This window comes from Equus asinus, chromosome 22 (genome assembly GCF_041296235.1).
Source record: "Equus asinus isolate D_3611 breed Donkey chromosome 22, EquAss-T2T_v2, whole genome shotgun sequence".
Lineage (NCBI taxonomy): Eukaryota > Metazoa > Chordata > Mammalia > Perissodactyla > Equidae > Equus > Equus asinus.
In genome coordinates, this window is record NC_091811.1 from 69,395,841 (window position 1) to 69,413,351 (window position 17,511).

Here is a 17,511-nt window from a genome sequence, read left to right on the forward strand (position 1 = left end):
AAGAAAAAAAATGCTGTCCCTCTAGAAAATCTCCAGGGCCAGCGTGACTGACACACAGATGCACAGGCCGGCACTGAATCAGGCGGCAGCAGTCAGAGAGAAGGCGGCAGAGAGTCTAGAGGCTAAAAGTGCAGCTTGGCTGCCTGAATTCAAGGTCTATTTCCCACATCTGCACACATGTGGGCAAGTCACGCAACATGTCTGCGCCCCATCTGTGGAGTGGAGAAGTGAAGCCACTACTTCTCGTGGCCTCTGCAATGAGTCAATGAGATGAAACATGCACCCACCCAGAACCGTGGCCGGCGGGGTAACTGCTCAGTGGATGCTGCTCTCCCAGGAAGGAGGTGAAGACGGGCAGTGCTGGCCTGTCGCCCTCTAGGCTCTGGCTTCTGTCCCCCCTTCCCTTCTCTGCCTGCCTGCCCTGCTCACACACCGAGCTTCTAGCACTGAAACTGCTCTCGCTCCCGTGTACACCAAGCCGTGCCGCCCCTGTGCTTATGGTCATTCAGTTCCTCCTGCCTGACTGGGGAGGGACTCAGTGAGTGGGGGTGAGTGACACAACGAGGAAAAGATTCGGTCTGAAAGAAACGCAGCTCTGCAACCGTGCAGGTTAATAACCACACCCCGTGGGCCCAGCGTGCACGCCCACCGTCTCTAATTACATGCTAGCAAGCTACCTTGTACCATTCAGGTAGTAGTTTTTAAAAAAATTTTCTTGCTGCTGTTTCCTAAAAATTCTTATTAAAGTTAAATATGGACAGTTATTAAATTTAGACAGTAGTTTTTGAATTTTAATTTTAGCAGCTGAGCCATTTAAAGCAGAATTCTCAGGTGCCCAGTCTGTCGGCGTGCACTGTGCACCCTGTGAATTCAGCGTGCACCGGGGTCAGCGCTGGGCGACTCCCTTTCCACAGGGATTTCTGAGGAGCCTCAGGCTCCAGAAGAGAACTTGAAAACCTAAATGTAGACCACCCTCTTTCATTCCAAGAGTCGAAAGCCTTCATAAAGATTAAAGTTAAAAAGACAGTCCATTGTTCTATTGACCGTAGCACAAAATACAGCAAGAATTCTCAGACGGCAATAACCATAGGCCAATCCATCAAAAGGGTTAAAAAAATAAGGAAAAAGACAGTCACGCTTGACCTGAAGAACACCGAATGGGAAAACCCCTCGTTTCACTGTTGGGTTTTTACGTGGTCTCAAAAATTTCCTCCTTTCCTCTCTTCTCCACCTCCTGTGCCTCCCCAAATTAGAATTGTATGTTCGCTCAAAAACCTTGTAGATAGGGTTGGCTACATAATGTTCCGGGCCCAGTGCCAAGTGAAAACGTGATGCCCCCTGTTCAAAATATTATTAAGAGTTTGCAGATGGTGAAAGCAGAGAATTAAGCCAAGTGCGGGCCCCTCCCAGCCTGGCGCCCCGTATGCCTGCACAGCTGGTGACGCTGGCCCTGCGTGCAGAGTAGATCATTCTCCCAGCTCAGGAAGGATCCAGGACCTAGGCGAGCTTCTGGGGGCCATGTGCCCTCCCCACTCGGCCCTCCCAGAGCAGCGCCTGTCACTCTGATTCAGAACTCACACCTGCCCCTGACACAGGCCTGCTGTAGGGTCCTCATCCCCAGCACCCCGACTCTGAAATGCTCAGCATCTGTGACCACTGAGTGAATTCCTGTTGCACGTCCAGGGGTACAGATGTCAGCCAAGTCACGACAGGCTAGAAAAAAGTCAACCCGAAGATTTTTGAGGCTCGGGGAAGAACTGGCCTTTGAGGCAAGCAGTAATTGTGTGTTTTCAAACAGTAACTGCTTGTTGATCTTGTGAACTCCCTTCAAACCAAGTCATGGCTGAGACCCACAGACACCTCCTCTTTCAGCCTCAGAGGAAGCTTTTTAAAACATCCTGCCTAGGATCAGCCCCGGGGGCCTGGTTCAGAGCACTCTGATTTGGCGGCCTGGATTCGGTTCCCGGGTGCAGACCTACACCACTGTCTGTCAGTCACATACAAAAAGAAGACTGGCAACAGATGTTAGCTCAGGGTGAATCTTCCCCAGCAAAAAAGAAAAAAAAGAAAACATCCTGCCTAAGCCATAAGTCTGATAATTTGCACAAAGAACATCACGGAAATTTGCCTCAACCTCCTCCCTCGCTTCCTTCTCTCTCATTTTCACCTCTGAGTCCCAGCTGTCTTCTGAGGCTCAGGTCACATCCCCATTCACTAAGAAAAGAGTACCTACTATGTGCAAGGTGCTCTGCTAGGCACTGTGAAGAGCAGAGAGGTGAAGAACACATTAGCTGTAGCCTCTAGGAGGGGAGACGAGTCCCAAATAGCCACGACATAAGGTGGAAAGAAGAACGCGCCAGCAGACGCGGAGCAAGAAGATGCTGTGTGGACTGACAGACCACGTTCCGCTGCTGGCGTGAGCGGTGGGCAGGACTCAGCAAAGGCTTTCTGCAGAGAGGGCACCTCGCCAAGATCCTGGGAAGGGGGCATTTCAGGCAGAGAAAACCACGACCCACGACCCCAGGCCCCAAGGGTGGGGCTGGGAGGAACCAGGAGGCAGATGAGGAGACCTGCGAGCTGTTCACCACAGCGGGAGCGCAGCTGTGAGAATGGAGCGCTGGGCCGATTTTACATGAAAATACAAACTTCTACTCTGTTCAATCCTCTGATATTTTGGGTTTCCTGTGACCCACAGCCAAACCCAATCCTGGCTAATACAACCCTCAAAGTTCCATCAGCCGTTCCTCTCAAAACGCGGCATCCGGGCCCTCCGCACGCTGGCGGCTCTCCTCCTGCCGTGCCCAGGCGGTACCCGCCGCTCTCCAGCCCTAGCATCCAGGACTGAGCACAGTACTCCAGATGCGCCCTGACCAGCCCGGCCGCCTCCCAGCTCTCACACTGAGCCCTGAGACTACGCAGCCACAGTCAGCCACGGAAAGCCCACCCTGAGCTCGCTGGACACGTGTTCCTCGGGACACACAACCATCTGATCCCAAACTGCTCTTTGGATAAGACACAGAGGACACGTTACAGCTGTCACAACATTAATGTTTGTGCAACAAGCAAAATAACCGTTTGCTTAAATTTCTAATTTTCAGCTACATCTATTTTTTTTTTTTGAGGAAGATCAGCCCTGAGCTAACATCTGCCACCAATCCTCTTCTTTTTGCTGAGGAAGACTGGCCCTGAGCTAACATCTGTGCCCATCTTCCTCTACTTTATATGTGGGATGCCTACCAGCATGGCTTGCCAAGTGGTGCCATGTCCACACCCAGGATCCGAACCAGTGAACACCAGACCGCCGAAGCGGATGTCAGAACTTAACCGCTGCGCCACCGGGCCAGCCCCTCAGCTACAGATTTTATCAACAACCAATAGCTATCTGGTCTGATCCTAGAAGCCACATTTCCTGGGTATTATTGGAAAATGGATATTTAGATTGAGGTTCCTGTGTGAAAACCTCTGTTCCTTTGAAGTGTGTCGTCTCTATCCCCAGATGCCTCTGGGAAGAAACTGATGCCTGTTTCCTTGCTGAAGGATTTTCATCTCTAGGATTCACAGCAATGTGTCCCAATGGACCCTCTGCTTCTAGTTGCCCCTTCTAGTCTCCCCCAGAGTGACTCTCTACAGTGCACATCTGACTGTGACATCTCGGCCGAGCATCCTTCAGTGGCTCCAGTTGATGGAGGAGAAAGTTCAAAGTCGTGACCACGGCTCACAGACAGTTCGCGACCTGATCCTCCTAATCCGCCCCTTTTAGGCTCTGGCCACCTGAACTCCTCTCTGTCTCTCCTGCCCAGTCTTGGAACATTCTATTCTCTCTCCCTGGAATATTCTCGACTTCCTTCCCCATCTCCACCTGGGGAATCTTGCTCTTTCCTTAGGTTTCAATTCATGTGTTTCTTCCAGGAAGCTCCCTTGTTTTGGGTCAGATGCCCTAACACACGTTTCTAGAGTGCCGAAGGCTTCCTTCACACACCCACAACGTAACTGCCTTTTCAACCACAGCACCTCCCACTCGGCTGTAAGCTCCACCAGGGCAGACATCATTTCTTTATCGCCCATGGTTTTTAGTGTTGAATGAATGAACAAATCTGTATAGATTCCTGCCTGAATTCAATCCTAACCAATCCACACAAAAATGTGGATATAAATCGAGTGCCACGGGAGCAAGATGTTGCGACACATACTTCCTCCTCACCCCATTTGACAACCAAGAGAAGAAAACACGTCCTACTTGTCCTCACGGATCCCGAAATTGGTCTGCTGTAGGCTTTCCAGGAATCCCCGCTCACAGTCCTGACGCTGAACTGATAGGCTCGCCCTGGACGAAGACCGTACACGAGGCGTCCCTCCGACTTCCTGTTGCTGTAGGGGTTGAAGACCGTGATGGCGTCTCTGGGGAGCCACTGCAGCTCAAAGTCATCGTAGTCCGTCCACTCTGGCGGCCCCTTCCAGGTGATGGCCAAGGACGTGTTTGCAACGTCAGCAAACGACATAAGACTGGGAGGACTCGGGGCTGCGTGCAGGAGACAGTGAGGGGTCACGTGGTCACTCATACGCCACAGCAGATGCACATGAGGCAGCTGACGCCACCACACACACTTGAATGTGCTTTCTAAGAGGAGACACTGTGATAATATAGTCATAGGAGCTTCCGTTTACACTGTTAACAGTGTGTAAGGCACTGCCCTCAAGTGTTTTATGTACATTTTCTTTCATTTTCACAACCAGAGTTTCCTCACCAGGCTGCTGTGGAGCATGAGTATGTCTAAATAGGTTACAAGTGTGCAAAGGATTGATCCCATCAGACTTTGGGATGCGAGGGCTCACAGCCACACAACAGTGACGTGTATGATTACCCCATCTACACACGAGGCTTACAGATGCTCAACGATCTGCCCAGCTTCAGAAGGTGAGTGGCAGAGGTAGGATAAGGACCCAGATCTTTCTGACCAAAGTCTGTCTGCTTTACCCACTATACACAGCGCCCTCCCAAGTCCAGGGCCAGCACGTGGCACACCACCACCAATTTTATTTCTCATCAACACTGTAGTTAGGACCTGCCTTCGGAAGCTGCTTCCCATCAACACTTGTCGGTGGGCCCCTGGCTTCCTACCTGTTCTGCTCTCCCCTGTCACCTTGTTGCTGAGGTCCCCGCTGTGAGTGACCACACACAGCGAGTACTTCCTTCCAGGGATGAGGCCGTGAAAACGCCACTCTGTCAGGTCCCTGTCCCTTCTGTTTTCCTTCTTCGTGCCGTTGGGGTTGTAGAGAATCAGCTCGTAAAAGTCGAGGTCCCCCGAGGCTGGGCTCCAGCTGAACCAGAGGCTGTCCGTCATGTTCCGATTGGATCCCCTGAGGTTACTCACAGAGGCCGGGACTAAAGCAGAGGGGAAACCATTACTGGAAACAAGACACTTAGAAACGAAGGCATTTTGGCCCCAGGTGAACACACAAGCTATAGGGGGCCTGTGGGTGACTGGTCCCTGTGCAGAGTCAGCTCTCGCCTGCATCTCAGGTCACCTAAGTTCAGGGGGTGTGGTCTAGAGATGGGGTACAAATCAAAATAAAACTGAATGCAATGGCCGGTCATTCTATATGCTCCCCACACATGCACCCATAAACGCACAAAACTAGATCTTCAGAAACGATCAACCAAAGCTGGCCGAATGGTCCATAACTTAACTCAGAAAAGGCCCTGAAATTCTCTTAGCGGCTCCAGCCCCTCCGTCTGGCCCATCCTACTGGCGGCCACCCCCCATCACGTCCCTCTCTGAGCATCCGCACTTCCTCTCCCTCTTTCGAGATCTCAGTTCTCTCCTGCGCTCTCTCACCGAAGTCTACACTGGTGGGCCCTCGCCAGGGAAGGAGGGTCAGCAGTCACTTCTACCAGTCTGCACATGGGCCACACTGGCACCTGGCCCCTGGGTACTGAGCTCCAGTACTCTTTGGAGAGTGAAGACTGTTGTCCCTGGCTGGGGAACTTTACACATTACTGGGCAGCTAAGGAAAGATGTGCAGAGGGCAGACTGCCCCGGGGACGGGAAACTGAGTCTGTTCACAGTTGAGGCTTCTAGGCTGCTCTGTTTCATTCCCTTCAAACTGAGAACTCCTGTTGGGGGCCTGGAATGTGCTCCTCAGTGGCCCCCTCACCTTCAGGCCTCCACCGAAAGCCCTTCTCTGTCTAAAGGAGTCTCTTGCTCTGCCAAGTCACTCTCGGTCCCCACACACTGTTTGTTTCCTTCACAGAATTTAAGGCGTTCCCAAAGCATCCCCTGGAGAATCTGGGTCCCAGCTCCTCCCCTCTGTGCTGAGGTCAGGGGCCTTGTCTGCCATGGTCACTGTCACGGTCCAGCAGGCAGCCTGGTTCCCGGCACAGAGGAGCTCTCAAAACTACTCACATGAAAAAAAAAAAAAAACCGCATAGGAAAATGAGATGTTGAGCCCAGCGCGCTGCCCGTCCTGCAGCGGCCGGCCGGCAAGCAGAGGGCCAGGTCCATCTTACACCCAACCCTCTGAGGTCAACAAGCGGAGGGCACAGAGCAGATGCCAGCGCAGAACCATTCTGAGAAGTACGCAAGGTCTGATTCAGGGCCAGAAAGCCTGAGGGTCAGAGCTCACAGACAGCGGGACCCCGGGTAGGATGGGGAATGAAGGGCGCATGAAGGAAAAGCGGGTGAACACTGCGGCAATTTCCCGCTCGGGTCCAGGCCTCACCTGTTCTCCCCAATATGAAAGACTCATTCGACAGCTCCCCACTGTGAGTGACGATGACCATCTTGTACATTCGACCTGGCAGCAAGTTCTGGAAGGAGAAGGTCTGGATGTGCGGGTCGACCTGAGCCCTGTCCTGAAGAGTCCGATCCGGGTTGTACAGAAAGATGTTGTACCCGCCGAGCTCCCCGGCCGAGGCGGTCCAGTGGAAGGACAGGTGTCTGGTCGAGTTCTCCGTGATCCTCAGGTTGGTGACGGCTGCCGGGACTGGAGGAAACATTGAGAAGCAAGAGAGAGACTGTTTTGGCACATCCCTGACACAGCCCAGGACTGACGCGGGATGGACACACTCAAGCGGCCACTCAAAACACAGTGGGCACTGCCGTTAAAACGTACTGATGTCACGGAGACCCCAAAGCAAAGAAATCTGAATTTTGTGAATTACTGATGCTGAAACTGTTAGTTTCACAAGACAAAACCATAAGAGAACAAAAAGAAAACCCAGTAATGGGAAATTATCTCCACAGACATCTTTTGGGTACAGAACAAATGTTCACCTGTGTGACTAAATGTTCTAAAAGAAAGGGCCAGATCAGAGCTCAAAAAACTGCCTCTGAGTGCCATCCGAGAGCTAAGAAATGGCCATCGGAGGAATGGCAGTGGGAAGGAAGGGGAAAAGCAGACAGCAAGAGGAAGTTAGAGTCAGGGATACGGGAAAGCAGAGGAAAACCCAAAGCGTTAGAAAGAAAGGTTTCCAGGGGCTGGCCCTGTGGCCCAGTGGTTGTGTTCGTGAGCTCCGCTGCAGGAGGCCCAGGGTTTCGTTGGTTAGAATCCTGGGCTCGGACATGGCACTGCTCATCGAACCACGCTGGGGTGGCGTCCCACATGCCACAACTAGAAGGACCCACAATGAAGAATATACAACTATGTACTGGGGGGCTTTGGGGAGGAAAAAGGAAAAAATAAAATTTAAAAAAAAAAAAAAGAAAGAAAGGTTTCCAGGGCCGGCCCAGTGGCGCAGTGGTTAAGTTCACACGAACGTTCGGATCCCGGGTGTGGACATGGTGCTGCTTGGCAAAGCCATGCTGTTGTAGGCATCCCACATATAAAGCAGAGGAAGATGGGCACAGATGTTAGCTCAGGGCCAGTCTTCCTCAGCAAAAAGAGGAGGATTGGTGGCAGATGTTAGCTCAGGGCTAATCTTCCTCAAAAAAAAATAACAATAATAAAAAAAAGAAGGGTTTCCATTAGGATTTTGCAACCCCTTCAGTGCTTCCTGTTGGCTCGGTGGCCACGTGCCACCAGAACGGCCTCTCCCACACTGCCGGCCCAGGCGCTGCCCGATTCCGCGGGGTCGTAGGAGGCAGTGGAACAGCTGCCTGTGGGTTCTCCTCCCTCCAACCCAAACCCCTTTTCCTCGCTTTCTCCCTCTCCTCATGCCAGCCCCTTAAAGTTGGTGTTTCCCACGGCTCCGTCCTCTGTCCCCTTCATATTCTGTGGCATTACTGAGCCATCCACAGTCTCGTTCATGCTGCACATTCTATGCTCTGAATGTCCGTGTCCCCCACCTGTGTGTTGAGACCTAACGCCCAACGACGGCATCAGGAGGCAGAGATATTGGTCGTGAGGGCGGAGGTCTCGAGAACGGGGTTAATGCTCTAAAAGGAGGCCCCAGAGAGGCATCTTCCCCCCGTGAGGGCACAGCAGAAGGTGCCCTCCATGAACCAGAAGATGCAGAATCTCCTGGCTCCTTGGTCTTGCGCGTCCAGCCTCCAGGACTGTGAGAAATAAACATTTGTGTGTCAGCACCCCAGTTTATGGTATTTTTGCTATAGCAGCCTGAACAGACTAAGGCACGGATTTAACTAGAATTTTTGTCCAAATCGTCATCCCTAGGCCACTTTTCAGAGCTCAGGCCCATATTTTCAACTGCTGTTAACCTCCCTCTGCAGGTCATGAGGACGTCTGGGGCTCGGCACAGAACCCCATCTCAGCACCTCCCTTGGCACGCCCCCTCCTGCTTCCCTCGTCTCAAGGGCTGGCATCGTCGTCTCTACCGACTCCCCAGGGAGAAACTCTGGAATCTTCTGTTCTTCCTTCTGTGCTCCCCTCGGCCACCAAGTGTCACCTCGTCTGAGCTGGAGACGGGTCCTGATGGCATCTACTGCTCCTCCTCAGGCCTGCGCTGGTCCACCCGCCCCACCCTTCCTGTCCTGCGGCTCAGTCCCCTCTGCGACCTCATCCCTCTGTCCTGTTCTCACTGCCTCAGCAAGACGGCCTCTGCGCTCCTCCTCCCGCAGGCCGGCACACCCCTGCCGCAGGGTCCGCGAGCTCCACCTGGGCACAGTCTTCCCAAATACCTGCACCTCGCTCCTTTTCACTGCTCAGACGTCAACTCAGGTGTCACTTCTCAACAGAACCTCTGAGGACCTGCTGCTGCCCCGCTGCCCCGCCATCTTTTCTCTTTGGTGTTTGTTGCCATCTAACCTGCTCCCTCTTTTATGTGTTTATTTCCTTTATGGTCTTGCTCTCCTACTGGAACACAAGCTTCCTCCCCGCCAGGGTTTGTTTGGCTCACTCTGCGTCCAGCCTTTAGACGGTAGATGCTCGATATGAATGAATGGACAAACAGGTCTCCCCCTCTGCTCTCTTCTCTACCCATCATTTCCCTGTTCCCATTTGACTTATCTTTTTAAAGGTGTTTTTACTAGAAAACATTCACTGTCTGGCCGAAAAACTTTTCTTGGCCCCTCACTGCTTCCAAGATGAGAAATACACTCCTGAGGAAGGCACCAGGCTCCCTCTCGTCTGGCCCCAATCCGACTTCCCAGCCTCCCTCCATGATGCCGTGCACACTCCAGCACCCACACCCTCTCTGTGCTCCTTCGCACACGGCCCTGTCTGCACACAGAACGGTCTGCCTGCTCAGGCGTCCTTCCACCTGCTCTCCACAGGGAACACTGCTTCCTCCCTGGTGACAGCACTGACGTCACTTCTCTGAAGACTTCCCCCTTCTGCTCCCTCCATGCCCCCATTCTGTGGACACTGCTCTTACACACAGCCCTTGTCACAGTGACTGCCCCCTACTGTCCATGCGTCTGTCTGCCCCGTGAGTCAGTGAGCAATCCCAGGACGAGAAGCCCAATCCATCCTTATGTCCCATCCCCTTTCAGACCAGGCACTTGATAAAGAAGTAATCAACCAGACCAGAGCTGTCTGAATAGTGGCCCCCAAAGACGTCCATGTCCCACTCCCTGGGTCCTGTGGACGGCACCTTATGTGGCAAAAGGGACTTTGTAGATGTGATTAAGTTAGGGCTCTGGGGATGGGAGGTCTTCCTGGATTATCCGGGTGGTGTCCAGTGTGATCACAAGAGTCTTTGAAAGATGGAAGACGGATGCAGAAGAGCAGAGAAGGCGACACTATGACGGACACAGAGGCAGGAGTGACACCACTGAGGGAAGGGGGCCATAAGCCAAGGAGTGTGAGTGGCCTGCAGAGGCTGAAAAGGGCAAGAAAGAGATTCTCCCCTGAAGAAACGCAGCCTGCTGTCTCCCCACACCTCACTTTAGCCCCGGGGGACCTGTTTCAGATTCTGACCTCCGGAAGTGTAAGATAACAAACCCGTGTTGTTTCAAGATGCAAAGTTAGTGGTAATTTACTACAGCAGCCAGAGGAAGACAGCACAGCCGGTGTGGATGGAAACTCTGGAGGAGAGTGTGGTGGGCTGAGGGAGCTGACGCGAAAGAGGCACGTGAGCCCCTACTGTGCCAGGAACCGCGCCTCCAACCCTGGGCCGCTTCGCCCTCTGTTCTGCGGAGAGCAGACCCGCAGGGACTCGCACCCCCATAGCTGTGCGAGTTACCTGTGCGGCCTTCAGTCTGGGTCCCCTGGCTGAAGAGGCCCCCGCTGACCGTCAGGATCCGTATCTTGTATTTCTTCCCTGGCGTTAGGTCTTCGAATCTGTGCTGCTTCGCGGCGGCTGGCTCGGACGTGTTGCTCAGAAGGGTGCCATGTTCCGTGAGAAGCAGGATGTCGTATCTTTCTGCCACGCCGACAGCTTTCTGCCAACTCACTATCAAGGAGTGGCTGCTATATGCGTTGTCTGCGGTCACTCCCTGGACAGACGCCGGGACTGCGGGACAGAAGACAGGCAGGTTCCATCACTGCGGGCCAAGAACCCACTGAGAGCTCCTCCAACTCAACCACAGAAGCCTTTCTTTCCTGGTCTGCAAGATGGAGAGAATGACCTCTCCCCTGTAGTGTGACTAGAGACAATTCTAAATGCCTAGCAGGTAGTAGCAGGTGCTTATAGCTCATGTTTGTTAAAAGTAATTTATTAATAGTGACATTCATATAAATAAACAGATTCATTATTAATTCATTTGTTGCTTGTTATTTAGCTATCACAGGTAAAGTATATGGCACAGGTTCATAATTTTCTTAAAAAAATAATTTTGAGAAAGGGGTGAAATTTTGAAAAATGCACAGTTAAAGAAGTCTCCTTGTTAAAATTAAGATGTTTATATCCTTTAGCAAGTATAAAAATCTATTCAAATGATTTAGTGTCTGATTACCTTTCATTTGTTTTGAAAATCTCTATTAAGAAAGAAAAATAAAAAGAGAAAATATGAGAAAGGCTCTTGAAACCACGTTGAACGGCACAAAGTTAGGTGGTTTTGAACCTGGGTATTTTCACTCCGTGGAGAGCTAAGCCCACGTGTGGAACCATGTGGCCCTTCTCCAGGCGGATGCTCACCTGTCCGCCCGAGCACGTCCACCTGGTTCCTCAGGGACCCGCTGACCGAGGCCACCACGACGTGGTACTGCTGCCCTGCCTCCAGCCTGTCGAACGTGTGCTCAGAGACGTGCTTGGGGACCGTCTGGGACTCAACCTTCCGATCCTGCCGGAATGCCGACACAGTGTAGGAGTCGACGTCGCCCCCGCCAGGAGTCCAGTTCACTGTCAGGCTGTCTGTGGCCCCGTTGGGAGAAACGTGGATATTTTTGACAGCACTAGGAACTAAAAAAGAAAACAAATTTAAAAACCATCAATTAGAGAATGAATGTGGAAATTTCCACCAAAGCTTTTTTTGTGCTCCCTGTGTTTTGACATCTATTGAAAGAATACATACAAAAAAGTGGTATCAATTTACCAGTTTTCTCTGACTTTTCTGCCTGGACTGGTTGGTGGGGGGGAAGTCTAGAGAGACACCAAGGCCGGGGTGGAAACAAAGGATACAGCAAGGGGCTCACTGGGTTGCTGCGGTCCGTGCCTGGGGGTTTTCTCATTTGCTGGCTGTGGGGCTATAGGTGGATTACTGAACCTCTGTAGTTTCAGTTTCCTCATCAGAAAAATGGTCACGATGATAATAGGAACCAGCCCAGAGAGCTGTGAGGAGGTACACGTATGTGGACATATATCCCACATACATGACATACACCTATACACATGCACGATTGCACAAAGTGCACACGCATGTGAACATGTATCCCACATACATGACATACACCTATACACATGCACACGTATGATTGCACAAAGTGCGCACGCATGTGAACATATATCCCACATACATGACATACGCCTATACACATGCACACGTATGATTGCACAAAGTGCGCACGCATGTGGACATATATCCCACATACATGACATACACCTATACACATGCACGATTGCACAAAGTGCACACGCATGTGACCATATATCCCACATACATGACATATGCCCACACACATGCAGACATATGATTGCACAAAGTGCACACGCATGTGGACATATATCCCACATACATGACATGCACCTGTACACATGCACACGTATGATTGCACAAAGTGCACACGCATGTGAACATATATCCCACATACATGACATACACCTATACACATGCACACGTATGATTGCACAAAGTGCACACGCATGTGAACATATATCCCACATACATGACATACACCTATACACATGCACACGTATGATTGCACAAAGTGCACACGCATGTGAACATATATCCCACATACATGACATACACCTATACACATGCACACGCATGATTGCACAAAGTGCACACGCATGTGAACATGTATCCCACATACACCTATACACATGCACACATATGATTGCACAAAGTGCACACGCATGCGAACATATATCCCACATACATGACATGCACCTATACACATGCACACGTATGATTGCACAAAGTGCACACGCATGCGAACATATATCCCACATACATGACATGCACCTATACACATGCACACGTATGATTGCACAAAGTGCACACGCATGCGGACATATATCCCACATACATGACATACACCTATACACATGCACACACGTATGATTGCACAAAGTGCACACGCATGCGAACATATATCCCACATACATGACATACACCTATACACATGCACACGTATGATTGCACAAAGTGCACACGCATGCGAACATATATCCCACATACATGACATACACCTATACACATGCACACGTATGATTGCACAAAGTGCACACGCATGTGAACATATATCCCACATACATGACATACGCCTATACACATGCACACATATGATTGCACAAAGTGCACACGCATGCGGACATATATCCCACATACATCTATACACATGCACACATATGATTGCACAAAGTGCGCACGCATGTGAACATGTATCCCACATACATGACATACACCTATACACATGCACACGTATGATTGCACAAAGTGCACACGCATGCGAACATATATCCCACATACATGACATACACCCACACACATGCACACACGTATGATTGCACAAAGTGCACACGCATGCGAACATATATCCCACATACATGACATACACCTATACACATGCACACGTATGATTGCACAAAGTGCACACGCATGCGAACATATATCCCACATACATGACATACACCTATACACATGCACACGTATGATTGCACAAAGTGCACACGCATGCGAACATATATCCCACATACATGACATACACCTATACACATGCACACATATGATTGCACAAAGTGCGCACGCATGTGAACATGTATCCCACATACATGACATACACCTATACACATGCACACGTATGATTGCACAAAGTGCACACGCATGCGAACATATATCCCACATACATGACATACGCCCACACACATGCACACGTATGATTGCACAAAGTGCACACGCATGTGAACATGTATCCCACATACATGACATACACCTATACACATGCACACGTATGATTGCACAAAGTGCGCACGCATGTGGACATATATCCCACATACATGACATACACCTGTACACACGCACACATATGATTGCACAAAGTGCACACGCATGTGAACATATATCCCACATACATGACATACGCCCACACATGATTGCACAAAGTGCACACGCATGTGGACATATATCCCACATACATGACATACGCCCATGCACATGCACACGTATGATTGCACAAAGTGTACACGTAAAGCACTGTGCTGCGGGCCTGGTTCATGGTCAACTGTCAGTAAATGTTAACTATTTTAGCAACACTCCTAAGACAGTCCCAGAGAAGGAACACCAGCCAGCAGAGTTATTTGTACTTAATCTCGTGCCTTACAGGCACCAGCCGGTCACATCAACTCAATGCCATTTCTCAGAAAGCTTCTGTTTTCTTCCCCTCCATCATACTTCGCTTTTGTTAATGCATGGAATAATGCATTGGAAAACATGGTTGTCACTATCAAGATGACCTTCTCCCTTCCTGCCACCCCTTCTACCCCCCAAATCCCCAAGGAGTCCGAACGCCTGGCCCCAGCTCGCTGACTGCACCGCTGCACCCAGGCAGGTCTAAGAGCCGTGCTTCAAATTACCCGTGCGGGCCTCGATAAAGGCTGAGCGCTGAACGTCTCCACTGATGGTCAAGACAAGAATTTTATACTGGCGGCCTGGGGTCAGGGTGGTGAACCGATACGCAGTTGCGGTATTTACGAGGTGAAAAGGAGGAAACACTTTCATGTCGTTGAAGAGCAGCTGGATCTCATACTGGTCGACGTCCCCGTCAGCTCGTGACCAAGTCACCTGGAGGTCCTCAGTGCTCCGGTTCCGCAGGGTGAGGTCCTTCACCGGCTCTGGGACTACGGAGGGACACGAGAAGACTCTGAGGAGAGAGACTGAGCAGTGTACCCACACGGTAATTTATGAGACACATTCAAGGACCCAGCCGACATCTCCCTTCCCAAATAAACCTCTTGAACTGCTTCATGCATAATTAAACAAGAAGAATGGAAGCAACCATTAAACTTGTGATTTTTTCCCCCGCCATAAATCTTTTACGCTACGTGTTGGTAGAATATAATTATAAAATGAGTTATGACCTCAATCATAAGATACGACAAGTCTAGAACCGTAAATGCCACAACGCAGGGGAACAGGGAAGAAAAATGGGACATTGGGCTTCGTGCTCCCCAACTAGGCTTTCTTTATCATCAGCCAACATTCTGTCCTGCAGGCCACGAAGCTGGCTCCAAGTGAGGCTCGCCGGGAATGCAATGTGCTGATCAGAAGATTCAAGGCTCGGATAAATGATTTACTTTGGTGACGTCAGAGTCCCAACCAACCGCCAGGTTTTGCATCTTTCCACTTACTTGTTCTCCCAGTGCCCTGCTCACTGGCCTCATACTGTCCACTTCTTGTACTAACGGTGACACTGTACAGCCGTCCAGGGACTAGTTTAACAAATACACACTCATTTTCAGACTTGGGGATGCTCTTGGTTTGAATGAAGTTGTTTTTGTTCTTAATGGTGACTTCATAGTGATCAAAGTCCCCAGCGGCGTGCACCCAGGACACCTTTATGTAGTCGCTCCTGGCCGAGTTGCTAACGCTGACTCCCTGGACCTTGTCAGGCACTGAGAAGGAGAACAGAGAACAGCCAAAGACTTAGTGGTTCTGAGTGAGCACCTGCGCACAGATGACATCCAGAACGATAAAGGAAAGTGAGCAGATTTTTACTGTGTGCATTTAAAAGCAAAATCTTAGATCTTTAGACCACAAATTTCTGGAGGAGAAAGATTGTTACACGACTTTGAGTGATTAAATGGATCTTTTAACAGAACCTCATGAGTTAATTCTAATCCTTTGTTTGCCTACACAAAATGTCATGAACAGGATGGAACATTAAACATGATAACATGATTAATACGAATGATGGCAACAATGTTAATAATTCCAACAAACCTTGGGGACTCAAGATGTGATACAAAGTTACCAAGGAAAGTATAAACAATCCAAAGAAAATGGAAGAGAGCAAACATGGAACAACCACATCAAGAGGGGTCCAACGTCATTGGTGATGAAGGAAATGCAAGTCAAGACTCCAGCAAAACTCCATTTTATATTCATTTGATTGGCAAAATTTAAAAACCTGATAAAACCAAGTGTGAGAGGGGATGCCCACTCAGAGGAGATTGTGTGAATGAACTGGTACATATACACAGTGAAATATTACACAGCAGTCATAGGTAATTTCTTCTTAACTCAAAAAACAAAAATATAGACTTCTTGCCTTTAACATCAAAACGCAAAATATGGGGGCTGGCCCAGTGGCCGAGTGGTTACGTTCGTGCTCCACTGCGGCGGCCCAGTGTTTTGCTAGTTCGAATCCTGGGCGCGGACATGGTACCGCTCATCAGGACATGCTGAGGCAGCATCCCACATGCCACAACTAGAAGGACCTACAACTAAGAATACACAACTATGTACTGGGGGGCTTTGGGAAGAAAAAAGAAAAAAGAAAATCTTTAAAAAGAAAACCCACAAAATATGAATGAATATTAAGTGAAAAACTAAGTCCTAAAGATTACACACTACATAAAATAACCTTTTTTTATAATGTTAAAACAACTAAAAATGCAAAAATCCATAATTTTAGGACTACAGAAACAATAAAACTGCAAGACAGCTGGTCTGGAAGTGCAGTGGTTAAGTTCGCACGCTGCATGTCGGCACCCAGGGGTTTGCTGGCTCAGATCCGGGATGCAGACATACACACCGCTTGTCAAGCCATGCTGTGGCAGGCGTGCCACATATAAAGCAGAGGAAGATGGGCACGGATGTTAGCTCAAGGCCAGTTCCTCAGCAAAAAGAGGAGGATTGCTGGCGGATGTTAGCTCAGGGCTAATCTTCTTCAAAAGAAAATTTTAAAAACCCCTGCAAGATGAAGCAAGAGAGAGTTGAAAACAGGAGTCAAGATGATGGTTACCTTGGGATGGATTAGTGACGTGGGAACCATGTGATTTGATAGATTATTGCCAACTCCTAGCTTTCATTTTGGGTAGTTTTCTTGTGTATATATTAAATTACTAAAAATTATTAATTAAATGCCTAAGTTAAATTAAAAGCCTAAAAAATAAACAAAAGTGGCAATTGATGCATGGTTTCCTGAACCAAGAATATGATTAATCCAATTTTGTGCACCTGAAGTTCCCTCCAGTTATGATACAAACACACAATTCTGTGTACCCACGGTTTTTCTCTCAATCAACTGAGGAATCGATCAATCAATTGGACAGAGCCTGTGTCCAAGTCTTCTCTTCTACTTTCCCCCAAAGTGTGAAATGGCCCAGAAAAGACAGTATTTTGGCATCTCAGCTGCATTTTCCACCATGCTTCTCACATCTCCAGCTGCACCGTTACCCTGTGCTGGCTCACGTGTGCAGGTTAGTTTCCGCATTGGAACATATGTCTCCGCAGATGTGGAGCGAGCACAGACACGCTCTCTCAGGGCGTCTACCTGAGCCACGTGCAG

At 49.7% G+C, this 17,511-nt stretch overlaps 1 protein-coding gene across 3 annotated transcripts in view; it reads right to left on the minus strand.

Annotated features, from left to right (window-relative positions):
* Positions 1–17,511, minus strand: part of PTPRB (protein tyrosine phosphatase receptor type B) — a 108,978-nt gene that overhangs the window by 34,956 nt on the left and 56,511 nt on the right. For all 3 annotated transcript variants that reach the window (XR_011497083.1, XM_070494832.1, XM_070494833.1), the window contains 7 exons: positions 15,350–15,613; positions 14,576–14,839; positions 11,477–11,740; positions 10,583–10,852; positions 6,721–6,984; positions 5,120–5,383; positions 4,238–4,519 (listed from right to left, as the gene is read on the minus strand). Coding sequence is in view for 2 of the 3 variants with exons in the window: in XM_070494832.1 (XP_070350933.1) it covers positions 4,238–4,519; positions 5,120–5,383; positions 6,721–6,984; positions 10,583–10,852; positions 11,477–11,740; positions 14,576–14,839; positions 15,350–15,613 (1,872 nt within the window). In the remaining variant the exon portion in view is untranslated. The remainder of the gene's footprint in view (positions 1–4,237; positions 4,520–5,119; positions 5,384–6,720; positions 6,985–10,582; positions 10,853–11,476; positions 11,741–14,575; positions 14,840–15,349; positions 15,614–17,511) is intronic.